Source organism: Peromyscus leucopus, chromosome 5 (assembly GCF_004664715.2).
Source record: "Peromyscus leucopus breed LL Stock chromosome 5, UCI_PerLeu_2.1, whole genome shotgun sequence".
In the NCBI taxonomy this organism is placed as follows: domain Eukaryota; kingdom Metazoa; phylum Chordata; class Mammalia; order Rodentia; family Cricetidae; genus Peromyscus; species Peromyscus leucopus.
In genome coordinates this window covers 70,916,886-70,939,886 of record NC_051067.1, presented here as the reverse complement: position 1 = coordinate 70,939,886, position 23,001 = coordinate 70,916,886, and the positions used below count along the sequence as shown (strand labels likewise).

Below are 23,001 nucleotides of genomic sequence, written 5' to 3'. Positions count from 1 at the left end.
GTTGTGTACTGGTAGATTTTTTTTCAACTGTTTCTTTGGAGGGAAGGAACCTTGATTTGTAGCACTGTTGCGCTTCGGTGGCTTGCTTTCTCCCCTGTCAGCAGAAAGCAGTGTTGGGAAGAACTGCCTGGTCACTGCTTTTTTCCCTCCTCCAGACACAGTTTGTAGACATCCTTAAAGGCATCACAATAATGAACTATAGCAAAAAAAAAAAAAAGAGTGCACCCTAATCATCGGAAAGACTCCAAGTCTGAAGTATTTTGAGCATCATGCTCAGAGTCTCCGGTGAGGGCTAGCTCTACCCTGTGACACTTCTCTATGAGAACATTGGAAAGTGCAACCCTCTAAACTAAGCATTTTAGTCTCAAATATTTTGCAGATGAGATATTTGACACTTACTCTTCTTTTTTAGTATAAGTTAATTTTAAGTTTATGCAATCTAATGTGTAATTTTGGCTATATTTAACAGAATCAAAAAGTTTTTGAAAGTGGTTGATATATTAGGCTCCAGCATACCATCACTATTTGAGAAAATTTGAGTTTTTTACCTCAGTTAAAACAAATGTGTGTAACCTTCAGGGAAGTATACAATTTCCACCACAAATTTAATTCAGTCATTTCCTAGTCTCTGTAACCATCTGCAAAATTATTTACTTTAAGTATTTATGAGTTTGTGTAGACTATTTTCCTGGTGTTATTTAGAGGGCACAAATACCAGTCTGTTTATTGCTTCTTTTTGTTATCTATCATTCTGAAGATGCCGCTCTTACCTTTCTGTTAGTTGACTAGTGCAATTTGACTAGCACAGTGATTTTTAACCTGTTAAACTGAGTATCATTTTCCACATTTAAAAAAGAACCAAAAGAAACAAGTTAGTAAATGCTTGTCAGGAAAGTATGAGGGCCTAAGGTTAATTCACACACATAAAAACACATTATGTTGGTACCTAGTCATGGTGGTATACCCTTGCAGTCTCAACCAGCCTAGCCCAGCTGGCAAGCTCCAGGTCCCTTGACTCAAAAAACAGTAAATGGCTACTGAAGAATGGCACCCAAGGTTGACCTCTGGGATCCACACACATACACACGAACACACATATGCATGTTAAAAAGATACAAACCCTGAGAACAATGGAGTATTAATGAGACATTTTTGTCTGAAGATCTTATGAAATTTTTGTTGTTTTGTTTTGTTTAGGGTTTTTTAAAGTAATTAGACAATGAAAGCGGAAGTCTCCAGTGATGGGACTCAGCATTTATCCTAGCAGTCAACTCTTTGGTTAGTCTTTCGTTTTTCATGACAGAGTTTCTCTATGTAACAGCCCTGGCTGGCCTAGAGCTCACTCTGTAGACCAGGCTGGCCTGGAATTCACAGAGATCTGCCTGTCTCTGCCTCCTGAGTGCTGGGATTAAAGGCGTGCACCACCACCAGGCCCAGCACAGTCAGCTCTTTGTATTCATCCTTGGCAATATCAGCTTGCTACTTAACACTTATTAGTTAATCATCCTTCAAGAAAATTGTTTTTCTCAAATATATCTCCTAAAATACTTTTTTTCCCATTTCGGAATAATTTGTCTGTGCTAATGTCAGTTCCAGAATATCTGTCTTTTGCCAAAACATAAAAATTTGAATTTTGCCTATTAGAAAAATGATATATTTTTGTGTATTTGTGTTTTAAGTTATACTTATTCAAGTAAAGAATATAGAAAAAAGGGTGAAACTTTTAGTATAGAATAGGTGTAAGTAAGTTCACCCCAGTAATTGCATGACACTATTAAAATGCACTCTGCAGTTCTTTGGATCACCAAGATGGAGAAGATCATTCATGTGAGGGTTTAAGAAATTGGAATGCTTACTCATTACATGTTTTGTCTTCTTGCTTCATTAACATCCTACTTGGAGTCTTTTAAAATCACTTCTTGTGAAGATTAAGTCCCTGTATTTTCACAACTTTGTCCAAGATATAACAAGTATGATAGCCGAGTGCATAATTTACCAGTTTTCTCAGTTTTTCCCGACAAATTCCTCATTTCAAGCTCTTCTTTGCCCAGAGCCTCTAGGAAGTCCATTACAGTCTTTGAGCAGTCTTTCCCTAAAGAAATGGGTATGTGTTATCTGAGAATGCCCTTCAGTCTCTAGAGGACAAGACAACCATTGACAATTGCCCTCTCTGATGGCAGGTAACCCTGGGGCCTCAGCATCACTTACACTACCTCTCTCTAGCCAGATGTGCAGTCACTCCCTTCGAAAGTCCTGCTTTCTAAGCAGGACCCAAGAGTCCACAGACCTTGACCCCTTTCCAATTCTAAGAACTTTCCCTTGATTTTTCTCTGTCACTGAATTTATATTCAGAATTTCTTTTCTAATACTTCTTTCTTTAGCCAGGAATGGTGGTGCATGCCTTTAATCCCAGCACTTAGGAGGCAGAGGCAGATGTATCTATGTGAGTTAGAGGCCAGCCTGGTCTACATAGCAAGTTCCAGGATGGCCAGGACTACTACACAGAGAAACCCTGTCTCGAAAAACAAAAATCAAAAAACCCAAACATTTCTTTCTTTACATACAAATGAAATCTAATGGATGTTTTACAACTAAGGGCAGGGATTTTTCTATACTGTGACATGTTTCATTGTAACCAGAAGAATGTAGAATACAGTGAGGTTTCATATTCTGCTGTATTAACTAACTCATCTTGTTACAGTAACTTTCTTTGGATAAAAAGAAAATGGCTATAGTCTTGGCTTGAGAATTTTACAGAGTAGGATATAAAGCAGAAGCATAGAACAAAGTGTACATTTGTATGTATACAAGACTTACATCCTAATTTACACAGACAGCATTTGTACATATTTTAATAAAATACTATGAGAATAATATGTGTATGTAAAGGTGAAAGAAACAGATACTTCTTAATTTTTCAAAGATTAATGTAATTATTAATGGTTTATCACTATCTTATTCCACTGTCTAATATTCCCTAATGTCATCTTCAGTTTAATAATCTCATACAAAAACTATTTCACACAACACAAAGGTACTCTTTATACCATTTCTCTTGTGGTGATTATTGACTTTAATTTTTTAAATATAAACTTATTTTTCTCTTAGAAACTGTGTATAATGGAAATAGTTTATAATTAATTTTAAGAATGCCAAGATAACATTGAAAGTCTTTTTGTTATTCATTTTACATACCAACCACAAATCCCCCTCTTATCCCTCCTCCTGCTCCCCCACCCCTGCCTTCCCCAACCCCTCCTCCTGTCATCCCCTCCTCCCAAGGGGTAAGTTTTCCCATGTGGGGACAACTAAGCCTGGTACATTCAGCTGAGGCAGGACCGAGCCCCTCCTCCCTGCATCAAGGGTGAGCAAGTTGTCCAACCATAGGTAATGGGATCCAGAAAGCCAGCTCATGAGCCAAGGATAGATCCCGATCACACTGCCAGGGGCCCTTCAAACAAACCCAGCTACACAACTGTCTCCCATATGCAGAGGGTCTAGTCCAGGCCCATGCAGGTTCCACAGCTGTCGGTCTAAAGTTTGTGAGTTCCTGTGAGCTTGGTTCAGTTGTCTCTGTAGATTTCCCCATCATGATCTTGACCCCTCTTGTTCATATAATCCCTCTTCCCTCTCTTTGACTGGACTCCCCTCAGCCTGGTGCTTGGTTGTGGATCTTTGCATCTGCTTCCATCAGTTTTTGGATGAAGGCTCAATCTACCTCAAGACCCAATGATACCACTCTTGGGCATATACCCAAAGGATGTTAAGTCATACCACAGACACTTGCTCAACTTTGTTCATAGCAGCATTATTCATAATAGCCAAAACCTGGAAGCAACCTAGATGCCCCACAATTGAAGAATGGACAAAGAAAATGTGGTACATATACACAATGGAGTATTACTCAGTGTAAAAGACAATGACATCATGAAATTTGCAGGCAAATGGATGGAACTAAAAAATAACATCCTGAGTGAGGTAACCCAGACTCAGAAAGACAAATATGGTATGTACTCACTCATAAGTGGATACTAGATGTAAAGCAAAGGAATACCAGACTACAACCCACAGCTCCAGAGAATCTAGCTAACAAGGAGGACCCTAAGAGGGGCACACAGATCACCTTGGGAAGATGAAACAGAGGAGATCTCCATTAGTAAACTGGGGATGAGCGGCGGTGGGGGGGTGGGGGGAATAATAGAGTGGAGGGGATAGGGAATGAGAACATGAGAGAACGGGATGGTTGAGCTGGGGGAGGGACGGAGTGGGAGAACATTGAAAGAGATATCTTGATGGAGGGAAACATTATGGGGTAAGGGAGAAACCTAGTACTAGGAAAATTCCCAGGAATCTACAAGGACGACCCCAGATTAGACTACTAACAATAGTGGTGAGACTGCCTGAACTGGCCTACCCTGATAATCAGATTGGTGGATAATTAAGTCTTTAGAGTGAGTCTTTTGTTAAGCCTGCATGTTGACTGACTTATAATTAATGACTGCTACCTTGAATCTTACTACATCTGTGTGCTTTGAAATCTGAGAATACACCTCATTTTTATAACAACTGATCTGCTACTTGTTGTACAGCAGCGCTTCTCAACCTTCCTAATGTTGGAATCCTGTAATACAGCTCCATGCTGTGGTGACCCCAACCATAAAATGGTTTCATTGCTACTTCATAACTGCAATTTTGCTATGTTAAAAATTGTAGTGTAAATATCTGATATGCGGGATATCTGATATGTGACCCCAAAGGGCTGCCACTCAGAGGTTAAGAGCCGATATTCTAGACATGTTACTGATTAACCGAATGCTATTTTCTTGTTGTTTTTCTTCTATATCTCCAATGAACACTTACAATAAACAAAACAGGTACTTAAGTAAATTATATTTTATTTTTGCAAAAAGGAAGTAAATCGTAGAAGAAAAATCATACTGTTTTGAGTGTTTTCTAGAAGTGTAATTTTCATAGTATTTTAAAATAAAAGTGACACAAACCTGTAGAGAAGCAGAGCCTTCTTTTCTTTTCTTTTGACTTTTCAAAGCCTGCATTTACCAGTCATTGGACAGTGCTAGCCCTCTGGGGTTACTTAGTAAGCTGATTATCTTCCCCCACCCCCCAAAAAAAAATCCACATTTGTATCTGTTACTCCCTTTTATGATATAAGATACCTTTCTGCATTCTGTAGTATAAGGTTTAGTTTTTATATTTTGTATTTCTGCTGTATTCTAGTCTTCTTAATAATGAGAATTTTTTTTTAAGACTGAGGTATAATTCTTGGGTTGTTATGTACTAGTCATAAATGACCAGATGGTTTAAGTCATGTCCTTTTTTTCTTTATATCCACTGTGGGGTCTATAGGATAAATTGAATTGAATTACTGAATTAGATTGATCTCACTGATTTGCTTCACTCAGTCACTAAGTACTCGTTGTACAGTATTATTTTTCACAGGACAATCTTATTGGCATTGTTTCAGTTCCTAGGAGTGTCTGTGTCTCTTCATATTCTCAACTAGAGAGGCTAGTCAGAAGTGAATTATTGTAACGTTGAATTAGATTCAAGTGGCTGCAGCAAACGGTTTTCTTATGAATCTAAGAGATATTCTGAAACAGCAATGTAGAATTGAGGAAATAGTAACTTTTAAAAAATTTTCCTTCCTTCCTCCCTCCCTCCCTCCCTCCGTTCCTCCCTTCCTTTCTTCCTTCCTCCTCCCCCCCCTCTTTCTTTCTTCAATGTGTATGAGTGTTTGCCTGCATGTTCATGAACCATGTGTGTGCCTGGTGCCAGGAGAGGACAGAAGGCGGCATTGGAAATACAGATAGTTGTAAGCTACCATGTAGATTCTTTGAGTCATACCCAAGGCCTCTGGAAGAGCAGCCAGTGCTCTTAACCACGGAGCCATCTCTCCAGTCCTAGAAACAGTAATTTCTAAATATTTAAATAAAATGTTTAGGAGATCCAAGTACGCATTTGAATGCTAACTTACTAATTTATTATATGCATTAAACTACTCTCAAAAACCAGATAAGTTTTATTCTCTGTCTTTAATCTGTATGTTAACTATATGTTAACACAGAGGAGAGCCTTTTATCAATAAGCTGTGAAAAATACTTTTTGTTAACTGGACATATTTATGCTAAAAAGAGTGATTTTAGGAAAGAAGGTACATTGAGCCAAGCCCCATCACAGACTGTTTCAGATGAGCTAACAGCTGAGAACTACTTGTGTGATGTGGTGGGTCCAGTGCGAGATGAAGCCGGGAAGGCAGCGGAAAACACATAATGCCAGCTTCAGAAGCATAGTTTTGTTTTGTTTTTTAATATAGTATAGAATCTTCAGGTTTTTTTTAACATGGAATTGAGTTGTTGACCAGATAATTAGGAGCAATAGAACAAAACTATAGAGTTAAGTATAAAGGAAGGAAATTCCATAATTAATGCAGAAATGAAATTTAGATTTGCCTAAAATTACGATTGGTAAATGGTTGGAGCTAGGACTCAAAATGGTCAACTGACTCAAAGGTCAGTACTGTATCCACCTTCTATAGTACAAATATATTCTTTAAACATGGAAAGGAAAAACTATTCAGAACTCATGTAGAAATAAAATTCAGATTTGCCTAAAATCATAGCTAACTAGTAAATGCTTAAAACTGGGACTCACATGAGCTGTAGGACTCTAAAACTAATACCCATTCACCCTCCAGAACTGAAATCCATTGTGTTACAGTTACTCACCTGTGTCTGCTTTTAGGAGAGAACCGTACCTTCTCATTTCTTTTTTTTTTTTGGGGGGGGGGTTCTATTTTATTTTGTTTATTATTTTTAATCTTATTTTTTATAAAATAAATTTAATTTTATTTTTATAATTTAATTTAATTTTACATATCAGCCACAGATTTCCCCTGTCCTCCCTCCTCCCACCCACCCCCTCCCCCCAGCCCACCCCCCATTCCCATCTCCTCCAAGGCAAGGACTCCCCTGGGGATTCAGCTCAGCCTGGTAGATTCAGTCAAGGCAGGTCCAGTCCCCTCCTCCCTTCACCCAGACTGAGCAAAGTGTCCCTGCATAGGTCCCAGGCTCCAAACAGTCAGCTCCCTCAAGACCCAGCTATACCACTCTTGGGCATATTCCCAAGGAATGCTCAATCATACCACAAGGGCACATGCTCAGCTATGTTCATAGCAGCATTATTTGTAATAGCGAAAACCTGGAAACAACCTTTCAGCTGAAGAATGGATAAATAAAATGTGATACATATACACAATGGAGTACTCCTCAGCAGAGAAAAACAATGACATCATGAGGTTTGCAGGCAAATGGATGGATCTAGAAAAAATCATCCTGAGTGAGGTAACCCAGACTCAGAAAGACAAACATGGTATGTACTCACTCATAGGTGGATACTAGATGTAAAACAAAGGATGACTAGACTGCTACTCACAACTCCAGGGAGGCTACCTAGTAAAGAAGACCCTAAGAAAGACACAGGGATCACCCAACAACAGAGAAATGAATGAGATCTACATGAGCAAACTGGACGTGGGGGGGGGGGGTAATGAAGGGCAAGGGTCAAGGGAAAGAGAACTTAGGGGAGCGGGAGATCCCAGCTGGACCAAGAACAGAGAGGGAGAACAAGGAAAAAGAGACCTTATCATTTCTATACTGCAGTATTCTGAATACTGCAAAATAGTAGACACTTCCTTCAGTTGGTACTTGTTGTACACTGACCAACCTGTGCTAAGCTGGCTCTACTAGATCCTGGCTGTTTCTCTTAAATAATTGTGACAGTTTATTCTTCCAGCGTGTGAGAGTTCCCATTGCTCCACTTTGCCAGTACTTGATGGTGTATGCCGTTTGTCTTGTTGATATCTCAGTGTGAACTTTTTTTAATTTGTTTGGTTGTTGGGTAAGTGGATTTATTTTAACATTTTCTAAAGTTGGGGTGAAATTCATATAACATAAAGTTGTCTTTCAGACATGAATGGTTCAGTATCATGTAGTGTGTTCATAATGTTGGATGATTACCACTTCTATGCAGTTCTAAAATGTTATCCCAATAAGAAATTCTGTACCTATCAAGCAGTTGCTCTGCTTTTTTGTCTCCTGCCAGCCCTTGCCAGCCACCAGTATGTATTCTATGTCTATAGCTATACCTATTCTGAATGTTTTAAAAAAGAGAGAATCATACACTGTTTTTTCTCTTTCACTTGGTATGTTTTTGCTGTTTATCCATATTGTAGCTTCTATTGATTAAATAGTCTACCATATGTGCATACTATATTTATCCATTGGCCCACTGATTGGACATTTAGGATGTTTCTGCCTTTAGACATTGTTATGAATGGTACTTTTATGGGTGTGTGTGTGTAGAATCCAGTTCTTACTTATTTTGAGTGTGTACAACTAAGTGGGATTGCTGGTTCATGTGATAATTCTATGTTTAGGGTGGAGAAGATCTGCAATCTGTTTTCCTCAGCAGCTGAAATGTTTCACATTTTCACCCATAGGGTATGGGGATTCCATTTACTTTGTATCTTTACCAGAATTTGTTATTTTATTGTTTCTGCATAGTTTGTTGTTACAGCCATCCTATAGTATTGATGGTATCTCTCTGGAGTTTTAATTTATATTCTTCTAATGACTAATGATGTTAAGAATATATGTGGGTATGTTCACTATGTGTCTTTCATTGAAGAAATGCTTTTGGGGGTTGGGTTTTCCTTTTTTTTGTTTCTTTTTTGTTTCTTTGTTTTGTTTTTGTTTTTCTTGGGTTTTGGTTTTTGTTTTTTTTTTTTTTTGGTTTTTTTGTTTTTTTTTGGTTTTTTCCAGACAGGATTTCTCTGTGTAGTTTTGGTACCTTTTCTGGATCTCACTCTGTAGACCAGGCTGGCCTCGAACTCAGAGATCTGCCTGGCTCTGCCTTCTGAGTGCTGGGATTAAAGGCGTGCGCCACCACGGCCCAGCTGGGTTTTTCTTTTAGTTATTGATTTTATAAACCCTTATTTGAAACATGATTTTGTAAATTGTAAGACGAATTGCTAAATGGTATCATTAATAAAAAACCCAGAGCCAGATATTGGGGTGAAAGCCAAAAGATCAGAGCAGCAGAAAGAAGCCAGCCATGCTCTTTGCTAGAATCCTCAGCCCAAGAGAGAGCTACTTCCTGTATACTCATGCCATCTTACTTCCTCTCTCTGCCCAGCCCTATCACTTTCTGTCTGTCTATACAGACCTCCAGACCTCTATGGTTAACTCGTGCTGGGATTAAAGGCGTATGCCACCAGTCTGGCTCTGTTCCCAGTGTGGCCTTGAACTCACAGAGACCTGGATAAATCTTTGCCTCCCAAATGCTAGGATTAAAGGCATGTGCTACCACTGCCTGACCTCTATGTTTAATATAGTGGCTGACTTTTTCCTCTGATCCCCGATAAGCTTTATCGAGGTACACAAATAAAATATCACCACAGTAAATATTTTCTTAGTTCTATAGCTTTTATATCCATTTTCTTACAAATTTCAAGCAGTTTAAATTTTTGTGAAGTCTAATTTATATGTTTTTTATTTGTATACTTTGGTAGCATGTCCAAGAATCCACTGTCAAACCAAGGACATGAATATAGCCTCTGTAATTCCTCTATGAACCTCATAGTTTGACTTCTTCTTTTTTTTTTTTTTTTTTTTTTTGGTTTTTTTTGGTTTTTTTTCGAGACAGGGTTTCTCTGTGTAGCTTTGCGCCTTTCCTGGAACTCACTTGGTAGTCCAGGCTGGCCTCGAACTCACAGAGATCCGCCTGGCTCTGCCTCCCGAGTGCTGGGATTAAAGGCGTGCGCCACCACCGCCCGGCTTGACTTCTTATAATACCTTGTTGATTCATTTTACATTAACTTTTATGTGCAATAAGAATTAAAGGTCCAAGCACTCAGGAGACGGAAGCAGGCGGATCTCTATGAGTTCGAGGCCAGCCTGGTCTACAGAGTGAGATCCAGGACAGGCACCAAAACTATACAGAGAAACCCTGTCTGGGAAGGAAAAATGGAAAAAAAGAATTAATGGTCCAGCATCACTGTTTTTCAAAATTAAACAAAAACCCTACCATACTGAGGTATCCAACAAAAGAATTAAAAGGAAAAACTGCACACAATATTGAGCACTGGCAAAGTATAGCAATGGGAACGCTCACTGGCTAGTTGTGTGCAGGAGTTAAAGTTATCTGGGGAAAACAGCCGGTGTCTAAGAGAACTGACCCATATGCATACTCTAGCAATAACGCTTGGTCAGTGCACAGGAAGTACTGACTGAATGCATGGTAAGCACCATCTATCTAAAAACACTGTCGTCGTCCCCCCCCCCCAAAAAAATGGTCTCGTCCTCTTTATCAAAAATCATTTGATCATATGGGGGTATATTTCTGGACTGTTTTATTCCGTTGGTTGCCACGTCTGTTTTTATTCTAGTCTCACACTATTTTGATCTCTGTAGCTTTGTAGAAAGCTTTGAAATTGGAAAGTGTGAGTTCTCCAGCTTTCTTTTTTAAAAATTTATTTATTTTTATTTTTTGTGCATATATGTTTTGCCTGCATGTATGTCTGTATGAGGGTGTCAGCTCTTGGAGTTACAGACAGGTGTGAACTGCCATTCAGGTACTGGAAATTGAACCTGGATCCTCTGGAAGAACAGTCAGTACTCTTAACTGCTGAGCCATCTCTCAAGGCCCCTCCAGCTTTTTTCTTGTTTATCAAGATTATTTTGACTATTTGGGGTTCCTTACAATTCCATTGGATTTCTTTTGTTTTGTTTTTGAGATTATAATTTAATTACAACATTTCTCTCATCCCTTTCCTCCCTCCAAACCTTTCCATATCCCCCTCCTTGCTCTCTTTCAAATTCATGCCCTCAAAATATTTTCGTTAATTGTTATTGCTTGCATATACATTTATATATATATTCATAAATATAACATGTTGAGTCCATATGACATTACTTGTATGTGTGTTTCAGGGCAGACAGTTTGGCACTGGACAACCAATTGGTGTGTTCTTTCCTGGGGAGTACCACCTCTCCTACTCCCAGCTTTATTCAGTTGTCAGTGGGTCTTTGTGTAGGGTTGAGGCCTTGTGGGCTTTTCCCCATCCAATCTTGGCATGTTTATGGGTATCATTCTTGTTCAGCTCATGTTTGGGCAGTCTTGTTAGTAAGTTTTACAGGTGTAGCTACTGATGTTGTTGGGAGATATAATCTCACAGCAAACTCCCTGATCCTTTGGCTGTAATAATCTTTCAGCCCCTTCTTCCAGTGTTCCCTGAGACTTATGTGTGGGAGTGTTTTGCGATACATGTGTCCATTGAGACTAGACTTCACAACTCTGCATTTTGGTTGCTTGTTGTTTTCTGTAGTGGTTGGTTTCTGTCTAATGCAGAGAGGAGTTTCCCTAGTGAAAGGTGAAGACCACACTTCTCTGTGGATATAAGGACAGATGTTTATAGAGTATTAGTAAGGATTAGACTGGTTTAGAAAATTGGTGGTTGTGGCTTCTCCTCCAATAACCATGATTTCACTAACACTGAATTGTTAGCTAGGTTTTTAGTACAAAGTATGGTATCCCTCTTGTTGAATGAATCTTAAGTTGGATTTAAGAGTATTGTAGTGTTCAAACCATAACAATATTAAGTTTTCCATCCACAATCATGGAATATTTTTATATTTATTTGAGCCTCCTTTGTTTTCTTTCAGCATTATTTTATAGCCATGTATAAGTCTGTTGACAGTTTTTTTCTAAGTATTTTATTCTGTTCATTGCTATTTTAAATTGTATCTTGATTTTTCATTTTTAGATTGTTCTTTGTTAGTATATAGAAGCATAATTACAGTTAGGCCTAGTGGTTAATGCCTATAATCCCAGCACTGAGGACATCAAGGCATGGAAGAACACAAGTTTTAGGCCAGCCTAGGCTATACTGCAAGACCCCGATTCTAAAAATAAACACACACATACACCTAAATAAACGGGGCCTGGGGAAATAGCTCAGTCAGTAAATGTGCTTGCTACATAAACACAAGAATCTGAGTTCAGATCCCCAGCACCTACAGAGGATCTGGATGTGGTACCCAGCTGCATAGAATTTGTAACTCCAGCACAGTCGTCCGGGACACGAGATAGGAGGCTCTCTGGAGTTGGCTACTAGCCACTTGGTAAACTCAGGGGTCAGTGAGAACCCTAACACCAAAAGTAAAGTAGAAATAGACTGAGGAAGACACTTGGTGTCAGCCCTTGACCTCCACATGGACACATACAAACAAGTGTGTGTGCGTGCACCATACACGTTTCCCTGGGTGGCTCAGCACCGTGCTTGGAGTCTCAGTTCTGGGGAAGAAGGCGCTGGAGCTTCCTGTACCTGTGCTTACATCACTTCCTGAATAGGGTTTGGGAGCATAGATTTAACCCTAAGGCAAAAGAGCAAAGAACTAAATACAAATTGAATCTCCAGAAATGGCATGTTAAAGGACCAAGACCTTCAAAGAAACAATAGAAGAAACGTTTAAGCCATGGGGACAGAGTACATTAGTTTGGAAGAGACTGAAAAAATGATTAAAGGTAATTTAGAGAAAATTTTATGTGAATGGAGGAAATATAAGGCTTTTTTGAAAAATCAATAAAAAGTTCATGAATTCTGTCTAATACTTCTACAGTAGCCTTGCTAGTTCTCCCCTAAAAGTGTACAGTGTGTTTCTGTTACTGAAAGACAGCATGATTTGTCTTTGAATTTATGAAACTGAGCTCTTCACCTCAAAGGTCATAGAGTTACAACTTCACTGAGCTTCAGAGTCAGCTAAATAAATGTGTTAGACAATCTTAATATGCATGCATGTGGCAGAAAATAAAACTTCAGTTTACTCCTATAATGATACCTGTCTCCTCTAATTCCAAATTATGTTCAGTTTACACAGGGGTTTCCTAGGTGAGCTAACACTTGCACGGACTGTATACTGTAATGGCCATGCGTTGCTCAGTGACTGCATGCTGTCCAGCAGTGCATGTGATGCTGGCAGTCTTTCACCAACAAGCACACTTTTCCCTGCAGCTTCTTCATTCATTAAGCTGACAAGAACCTACTGGTTTCTGTGTGTGAGGCATTTGCGCTAAGAAGTGAGGGTATTACATTTGAAAGCTCAGTCAGCTCTGCTCCCTAGAGTTTAAGTTTTCACTAAACAGAATTCTTTTACTTGATATTTCCAATTATGAAATTTTATATATCTCTCATCCATATACTCACTGACAATTTTTAGTAACTGGACTATTAATCTTAATATAGAGTATCCTAATTTATAAGAAGGCACAAGTGGAATTTTCTTGCAGACAGTACAGCACCCTCTGTTCGTCCTCTATATTTACTCTCATGTATGCCTACTGTGGTGGTTTGAAGGAAAATGGCCCCCAAGGGAGTGGCACTGTTAGGAGATGTGGACTTGTTGGAGTCGGTGTGGTCTTGTTGGAGGAAGCATGTCACTGTGGGGGTGGGCTTTGAGGTGTCCTATGCAGAAGTGAGACAGTTTACTTTCTGTTGCCTATGAGATGTAGAACTCTTAGCTCCTCTCCAGCACCAATTTTGCCTGCATGCCACCATGTCACACCATGCTTGTAACAGACTAAACCTATGAAACTGTCAGCCGCCACCCCAATTAAATGTTTTTCCTGTATAAGAGTTACTGTGGTCTTGGTGTATCTCTACAGCAATAGAAACCCTAAGACACCTGCATTTCCAGAACTTTCCAGTTTCAAAACCTTTTACTTTGGGGCTAGAGAGCTGACTCAATGGTTAGGAGCACTTGCTGTTCTTGCAGAGGATCTAGGTTCAGTTCCTAGCATCCGTATGGTGGTTCACAGTCATCTGTAACTCCAGTTCTGGGAGGTCCAATACCCTCCTCGGGTTCTGCACACATATGATATACATACATACATGCAGACAAACACACATAAAAGTGAATAAATCTAAACAAAAAGATCTGTAACTTCCCTTTTATAACCTTTAATCCTATCACTATCAACTAAAATTCAGCATATCTAAAACCAAACTTCTCCAATTTTCAAATACCTGTATTTGCATCTTGCTGTGCTTGTTTGATAGACTCATTTATTTGTTTATGTATTTTTATTATTTACTTTTTCCTATTATAAATTCCTTCTATTTGGGATACTCTCTGTTCACCTGTCTCATTTTGAAATCTCTCAGTACTGCCATCCTGTGCTTACAATATACAATTTTACTGTATGTCCCAGCTTGCCTGGAATGTCCTAAGTATATGCAGCCAGGCTGGCTTTGCACCCCTGGTCCATATGCTGGGATTATGGACATGTACTTCCACTCCTGGCTCTGCTCTTTGGCTTCTTGAGACAGAACCTTCCTGTGTAGCTGGCCTTGAATTCCTGGGCTCAAGAGACACTTCCTCCTGTCCCTCCCTAGGGGCTGGGATTTATAGGTCCTTACCTCTCCCGAATGGTCGTTAGGTCTTTCACTGCAGAATACCTCTTTCATAAAGGTATTTTCTTACAAACTCATTCCAGAAGGGTCTTTTCTTATATTAATTCTTATAGCACTTAATCTTACAATTGGCTGTATAATGTTTTGAGTTAACTAGTATATTTTGATTGTAACTTCTAAAATGTTTAGCTGCCTGTTGTGTGGAAAATACGTGTTTGGGCAATATGGTGACAAATAGAAGTAGTTAATTATACTATAGCTAGTATATAATAAGTAGCTAACAGGAAAAAGATAAGATGTCAGCGGAGGGCCAGGAGAAGGCTCAGCTTTGGGACTCTAGGTAGCTGGAACTGAGCCTGCTGCTCCAAGTGTGGTCTCAGAGGCCAACTCTTCTGGGAAAGGAGAGCAGGAAACTTTAGTCTTCTAGACCAGTATAATCCCAGGGGCTGTAACAAACACCAAAGCAAAGATTTCTAGGCTTTTCACAAACAGGCTTTGGGGGAGTTTGGTTGGAGGAAAAACAAACATGTGCTCCAGTGAATATGTGCTCAGAAGAGACCTAGACTTTGGTCAGCAGACACAACAAAGAATACAACCGGCATGTCAGCAGCAGGAAAGAAGAACAACCTGAAAGAGACCATAAAACTAATCAGCCTTCTAATGGTTACAGAAGGAAAAGAAAGGATAAAATCATCCTGAGTGCGATAGGATAAGCAAGAAGTGTAACATGTAGGACTGAAGTGTTCATTGAAGACTTGTATAGACCATGGAAATGAAAATTTGTGTTGTTTAGACCACTGGAGTGATAATTCACGAACCAGAAGTTGATCTTTTATAAACAAAAGATGAGGATAGAAAATACAAGAGTAGCTAGGAATGTAGAGTGGGAAGATAGAATTCCTGATGACAGTTACAGATGGAGAGATTGGGAAATGGGGCATTAAAATAATGGCTGAGATTTTCTAGAACTGGTAAGACAGGTAAGTCCCTATATTTTAGAAATACTCAGTGTCCTGAACAGGATAAATAAAAACATAGAAGCAAATCAAGGAGAAATTATTGAAGCAAATGAAGAACCTTAAAACCAACCATACGGAGAAAACAAACACCAAATATGTAAGCAATTAACTTTCTTATGTGCAATAGAAGGTATTGGAAGAAAGTAGAAAATACCTTCAGAGTGTCTACATTTTACAGAAAAAGAACGAAACATACATGCACTTAAATAAATTAATACTAACAGTATGCAAGTAATGCACCTTTACTATGAATATGCTTCAACAAAAAGATTGAAACCAATTATGGTGGCACCCTCCTGCAATCTTGGCATTTACAAGGCTAAGGCAGGAGGATTGTAATTCAAGGCCTGCTTAGGCTAAGAGGCTCTGTTTTGGGGCTGGCAAGACAGTTCATCAAGTAAAAGCATGACCTGAATTTGATGCCCAGAACCAACTTAAAAGAGAAAAGAGAAAACCATCTCAGCAAAGCTGCCCTCTGACCTCCACATGTATCTATGGCATCCACACAATAAAAATATGCAAAAAGTTTTTCCCAGTTATTTTCTGTGTCTTAGATTTGCTTTAATATAAAATTGGAGAGAGGGAATTGTAGTTTAGTAGCCATGAATCTCTATTGGTTATGAAGGAATGATCACTGCAGCTAGGTAGTGAGCACATGGGAATTATATTGTACTGTTGGGTCTATTAAAACATAAAATCAAAGTAGAACTAATAGAATCCAGAGCCTCATATATGCTAGGCTAATGATTGTAGCTGGAGAGCTTCTCTCCAGCCTCTGCCAAGCCCTGTCAGTCTGACAGTCCACTTATAAAATAAACACACAGATGCTTATATTATTTAAACTATTTGGCCTAATGGCTCAGGCTTCTTGCTAGCTGTTCTTATGTCTTAAATTATCCCATTTCTATTAGTCTACAAGTTGCCATGTGGCTCGTGGCTTACCGGTACCTTACATCTCGCTTGTCATGGCGGCGGCTGCCAGGGTCTCTCTGGCTCAGCCTTCCTGTTCCCAGAATTCACTTCTCTGCTTGTCCCGTCTATACTTCCTGCCTAGCTACTGGCCAATCAGCATTTTATTTATACAGAGCAATATCCACAGCAGGTGATCTTCCACTGAGCTGTCCTTCCTGTCTGTGCTTTTAATACATTGATAGTTGCAGTTGTTTGATTTGAAGTAACAAATGAATTCATGTGACAAAATCAGAGTTAGATATTGGCAAGTATTATTTGGGAGCAGTGGGACAAGAATTTTCCATTGTTGTTGATAGGAAAGTCAGTTAAAGCTTCTTTGACAAGTAGTTTGACATGTAATTATAAAGCTATTATAATTATCATGATATTAATCAGAAATTCCTTTTTAAATATATTTAGAGAAAGATATGCATACATAGACATATTCATCCCAACAAAAGTAAAATATGAAACAACCAGGATATTTATCAGTAAAGGAAAAAAATGGATAAACAGTCATAGTGCATAATGGATTAAATATTATACACACAAACTCTACAGAGAACCTCAGAATTTAATTATATTTGGAAGTAAGGTCTTATTTAAGATGATATCATACTGAAATAGGATAGTCCCTGTGGTGGTTTGAATAGGAATGGCCCCATACACTCATGTGTTTGAATGCTTGGTCACCAAGGAGTGACAATGTGAGGAAGTATGGCTGTGTTGAAGTAGATGTGGACTTCTTGGAGGAAGTGTGTCACTGTGGGTGGACTTTGAGGTCTCAGGTGCTCAAGCCAGGCTCAGTGTGGTATTCTCATCCTGCTATCTACCAATCCAGATGTAGAACTCAGCTATCTCTCCAGCATCATATCTACCTGTGCATTACCATGCTTCCTGCTATAATAATGGACTAAACCTCTGTCCTGGGTAGGGTTTTATTGCTGTGATGAGACACCATGACCATGACAACTCTTATGAAGGAAAACATTTAATAGGGGTGGCTTACAGTTCAGAGGTTTAGTCCATTATCATCAAGGCAGAAAGCATGGTGTTGGAGGAGCTGAGAGTTTTACATCTGGACCAGCAGGCAGCAGGAAGAGAATACCACACTGGGCATGGCTTGAGCATCTGAACTCTCAAAGCCCAGCCCAATAACATTTCCTCTAACAAGGCCACACCTACTCTAACAAGGTCACACCTCCTAATAGTGCCACTCCCTCTGGGCCTATGGGGGCTTTTGTTTTTTTTTTTTTTTTTTTTGTTTTTGGAGACAGGGTTTCTCTGTGTAGCTTTGCGCCTTTCCTGGATCTTGCTCTTTAGACCAGGCTGGCCTCGAACTCACAAAGATCCGCCTGCCTCTGCCTCCCAAGTGCTGGGATTAAAGGTGTACGCCACCACCACCACCACCACCACCACCACCACCACCACCCACCATGGGGGCCATTTTTATTCAAACCACTACAACTTCTGAAACTATAAGCCAGCCCCAATTAAATCTTTTCCTTTCTAAGAGTTGCTGTGGTCATGGTGTCTCTTCACAGCAGTAGAAACCTTAAAAAGACAGTCCTGAAAATCAGTGATATGCATGTATTTAGAAAAAATAATAGGTATATAGAACAGCCACAAGAAAAGAGTTTGTAGAGTAACACCACAGATATTGTAGTGATGTCACTGTAGTCCATGGAAAACTAAGAATTGCTCGAAATCAACAGCAGTGGGGGTGGGTGGAAGGGTGAGGGGATTACCCCACAAACTTCCAGACTAAATCAGTCCTACCAAAACCTAGGTTGAAGGCTTCTAGCCTCCTGATAGTGAGTGAATAAGTTTCTGTTGTTTCAAGGCACTCTGTGGTAAATTTTGTCAGTCATACTGGGAATCAGATGAATAACAGAATATTGCAGAGAAGTTAAACTTAACAAATTAGAACTATATGCATCAATTTGAGTAAAGTTTGAAAACATACTGTCAAGAGGGAAAAGACTTCATGATATGATGCAGTTTATGTAGCTCCTAGGGCCACAAGGGGAAGAAGGAAACTGTCTACTAACAAGCTAGTGGAGTTGACTGGACAAAGTGACTTTGAACTTCATAATAAAAGTGAATGAGCTGCACTGGAAATTACCACTCCATGAATATGAAATGCCTTTCCATTCAGTACATTCTCCAGCAAAGTGGAATCTTAAGGGACCCCAAATAGGGCAATCTTGAAAAAGAACAGAGGCAAGATCTCAGACTTCCTGGTTTCAAAACTTATTGCAAAGGTATAGTGATCAAACTAAGTGGTATTGGCATAAACTTAAGAACCAATGAGTTGGATAAAGATCCTAGATATAGACTTTTGTGGTATGATCAAATAATGTTCTACAAGGACCCAGGAACATTTGCTGGACTGGGGAGCCTACAAATAGTACTGAGAAAACAAGATACCTACATGCTATATATGTATATGTGTGTGTGTGTGTGTGTGTGTGTGTGTGTGTATACACACCCAAAATGGATCAAAGACAAAGGGAAAGTTTCATTGTGTTGGATTGGTCATGATTCCTTGAATATGACACCAAAAGCAAAAATAAACAAACAAAAAAACTGTACCATTTACCAAAGTTAAAAACTTCCACCAACATGTGTCACCAAGCAGTGGTGGCACACTTGGGAGGCAGAGGCAGGTGGATCTCTGAGTTCGAGGCCAGCCTTGTCTACAAAGCAAGTTCCAGGACTACACAGAGAAAGCCTGTCTTGAAAAAACAAACAAACAAACAAACAAGCAAACCTTATCCTGACAAAAATGTCATCTAAATTGTAATGCTACCTTAACTTTATATGAGCATTCAAAAGATTGCCACTTTCAACAGTTGTCTTGATGCAGATTTTCTTTTCAACATTCACTATACTTAGATTTGTAACCTAAGGAACTGGATTATTAAACTAAAATTGGGGAACCTGGGGTCCCCCATAGTGCGATTATTCATAGCACAATGAACTTAAGGTTTTCTCAAGTTTTGTAGGTTTCTGTTTCTTCTTGCTGGAAAATAGGGCATAGGACCAGAATGTTTCTAATTGAAATGAATCTATTTTAAGCAATACAGTTACTTAAACATGTTAACTTTCATGCTTTAAAAAGATAGATTCTAGCCCTAAGAATCAAGTGTCATTCTATTGAATATTGTAACCTTTGAAAAATACTTAGATGCACTACTGTAAAGTAGGATAGAAAAAAATACAACATATTTTTAATTTTCCCTATAGCATTTATCAGTCATGTGCCCTGATTTTTTTTTTAATCTCTTCAATTTCTTTTGGTTTCAGTTTTTTCCCCAGTAGGATAATACAGAAATTTTTCTGCCTGCAGACAGAATAGTTTTTCTCTTGAGATCACAGTTAATTTTAAGAGCTATAAATCTATAAATTAAAATGTCCCCTGAGACATGAAAATTTTCTCCGTACACCTCTGACTGCACAGTCAAGAGCACGGCCTCCCCTTCACTGACCTTAGGTGTGGGTGTAATTGTTGTCAGCCCCACTTAAGTACAGGTGCCCACTTTAAGCGTATCTTGAACTTATTTTCCTACCTACTAAGAGTCTGGTTTTGCATGAAATCTTCTGTTTTATCCCCCAAAACTTATTTAACAATTATTCACTGACTTTATAATGTGTCGCCATTGAGAATGTGTACATGAGAATGAAACATGGTTGTAAGCTATACTTAGAAACAGTTCTATGGAGGGATATATACACACATATATATTGCAGTAATTTAAATAAAACTGTAAAATGTTATGGAGGGAACTTAGCAGGATTAACCTAAGTATCATGGGGAGTTGGGAAGGCTTCTCAGAGAAAACAGTTCTCAGTGGAGGAGGAGGAGTTACTGGGTAGGTAATTTAGAACAGTGCATTCTGGGTAGAAAGGAAAGATTGCAAAGGGGCACCCATGTGAGATAGCTTGAGTATTTAGCACCAGTAGTGTTAGCTAGCTGAAGATGTCCGAGGCAGAGATTAAGACGAGATAGAACTAGAGAGGTAGGCCAGGTCTGGGTACCCAGTCTTTAGATGCCCCACAGAGGAACTTGGGATTTTGTTTTCTTTAGGAAATGGGAAGTATTGGTGGATTTTTAGTGCTGAAAATCTTTGTGATCAAATTTGTAGATCTTAAACTAGTTCTGTAACCTCAGTGCCCCTGCACAAAGGGGTAATCCCATTTCCAAGGCTGTCTGGAGGACTGACGGGCAGGATGCTTGTGAAGCACTTAGGACTCTGCACGGTGCTATCAGTTCAGAAGGTGCGAAGCCTTAGGGCGTCTCATCTACTACCCACTCCCCTGGAGCCTCATCTCTCTCTCACTTATTCTTCACGAGACCCCAAACTCAAATTTACTCTGATTATAATTTGCATATAATTGCTTTTTAATCCGTTAGTGGTGTTAAACATTTCCCTGTAGTTATTGGTTTTGTTTTGTTTTGTTTGTTTTTCAACACAGAGGTTCTCTATTTAACAGTCCTGGCCATCCTGGAACTCGTTGTGTAGACCAGGATAGCCTCCAACTCAGAGATCCGCTTGCCTCTGCCTCCCAAATACTAGGATTAAAGGCGAGTGCCACCACCACCCAGCTGTGGGCTATTTATATACTATCTTTGGGGGGAAATTTTTTTTTTTAAGTTTAAGTTATTTATTTAAGCCATCTCCTCTGAGAGCAAAGGGATGGAAGATTGGTGTAATGGTCACCTTTTGATACAAGGAAAGATGCGCTTTCGTGGTCCACACACAGAGTAATGGTCCACACCAGTGCTGTGGTCCCTTGCCGTCTGGGGGAAGGTCCAGGTTCTCTTTACTCGTCTTCATAGCCAGTCGGAAGTGGGTTCGTATGAGGGTTGTGGAACAGGGTATGGTTACCATCTCCCCAGGGGAAGGGCTTGGTCCTGATGCGGAGGTGGGGGTAGGCGACGAACTCAGCCCGCTCCTGCTCTCCTCGCCGCGACGTGAGGAAGGCGTTGAGCATGCTCACTGCCACCCCGGGCAGCGCCACGAAGTAGGTGAGGGCCTTCCACATGCGAGCTGAACCCTCCTCGCCGTGGGAGCCACTCGACATGGGCCGCCCCACCCATGGCAGGGCCCGGCCCAGCAGCCCGGACAGCCGAGACGCACACACCGCCGCCACCATCTTGGAACTGGAAAAATTTTTGTTAAGATCCTTTGCCCATTTTTTTTAAACTTCATACATAAACATTGTATTTACATTACTACCACCCCACCTCCTCCCCAATTCATGTTCTCTTTTAATTATTTTTACGTGTGTGTGTGTGTGTGTGTGTGTGTGTGTGTGTGTGTACACCTGTGTATATAACCTACTGAGTCTACTTAGTGTTGCTTATACATATGTATCTCCTAGGCTAACCACATCCAATTGAACATCCTATGTACTATAAACTATCCCTGGAGGAAGTTAATTTTCCATCTCTCAGAAACGTATAGCTCCTTATCTAGGTGTGGGGCCATGTGGTATCCCCTGCCCATATTGGCATGTCAACTAGTGGTGTCATTGTTCTGGTCTTGGTTTGTTTGTTTGTTTGTTTGTTTGTTTGTTTGTTTGAGACAGGCCTTTTCTGTGTAACTGTCCTGGAACTAGCTCTGGAGACCAGACTCACAGAGATCCGCCTGCTTCTGCCTCCCGAGTGCTGGGATTAAAGGCGTGCGCCACCACCCAGGTTGTTGTTGTATTCTTAATACTTATCTTTATACCCACAAACAAATGCAGCTCTCACCTCTCATCAACAGGTAGAGACTATTAAAGAGATCTACAACGGGTCAAAATGCAAAAAAGGGGGGTTGAAATGATGGCTCAGAGGTTAAGGGCACTTTCAGAGGACCTGAGTTCAATACCCAGCACCCACATCTGGCAGCTCCAGGGGATCTGACTTCCCTCTGTCCTCCTCACTCATATGGAGACAGATACATGTATACATAAATAATAATAAAAATATTTTTTAAAAAATGCAAAGAAGGGACTGTAGGGTGCCCAATCCCAACTGATACATCTGCAGTGCAAACCCTACACACAAGGCTCAGGAAAAACTGCGGAAGAGGAGGCAGAAGGATTATAATTGCCAGAGGCCCAGGATGCCTGTGCTAGATAGTGCCCTCTAGGTGTGGCAGGGAAATTCATCTTTGCCTCTTTTAAAATTTTTTAGTAGTAAGAATTCTTTGGGAGGGAGGGGCTGGAGAGACAGCTCAGTGGTTAAGAACACTTATTCTTACAGAGGAGCTCGGTTCAATTCCCAGCATCTACATGGTGGTTTGCAACCATCTGTAACTCCAGTTCCAGGGGATCCAATGCCCTCTTCTGACCTCCATGGGCATACAGGATGCACATGGTGTACACAGATATGGGTAGACTAAATACTCTCACATAAAATATATAAATCTAATTAAAATTTTGGTTTAATTTTGTGTGTGTGTGTGGGAGAGATGTATGTGTGGAATTCAAAGAGGAGCTTTATAAAGACCATTCTTCCACAATTTCACATGGAGTTCAGGGATGGGACTCAAG

At 39.8% G+C, this 23,001-nt stretch overlaps 2 protein-coding genes across 3 annotated transcripts in view; one reads left to right on the top strand and one right to left on the bottom strand.

Moving 5' to 3' along the window:
• The window catches only part of Dnajc1 (DnaJ heat shock protein family (Hsp40) member C1), a 192,259-nt gene that overhangs the window by 137,970 nt on the left and 31,288 nt on the right, over positions 1-23,001 (top strand). The window lies entirely within an intron of this gene.
• LOC114693920 (cytochrome c oxidase subunit 6A1, mitochondrial-like) lies at positions 21,114-21,623 on the bottom strand. The gene has a single exon (XM_037205990.1). It carries the CDS (start codon positions 21,613-21,615, stop codon positions 21,283-21,285), a length of 333 nt encoding a protein of 110 aa, XP_037061885.1. The 5' UTR covers positions 21,616-21,623; the 3' UTR covers positions 21,114-21,282.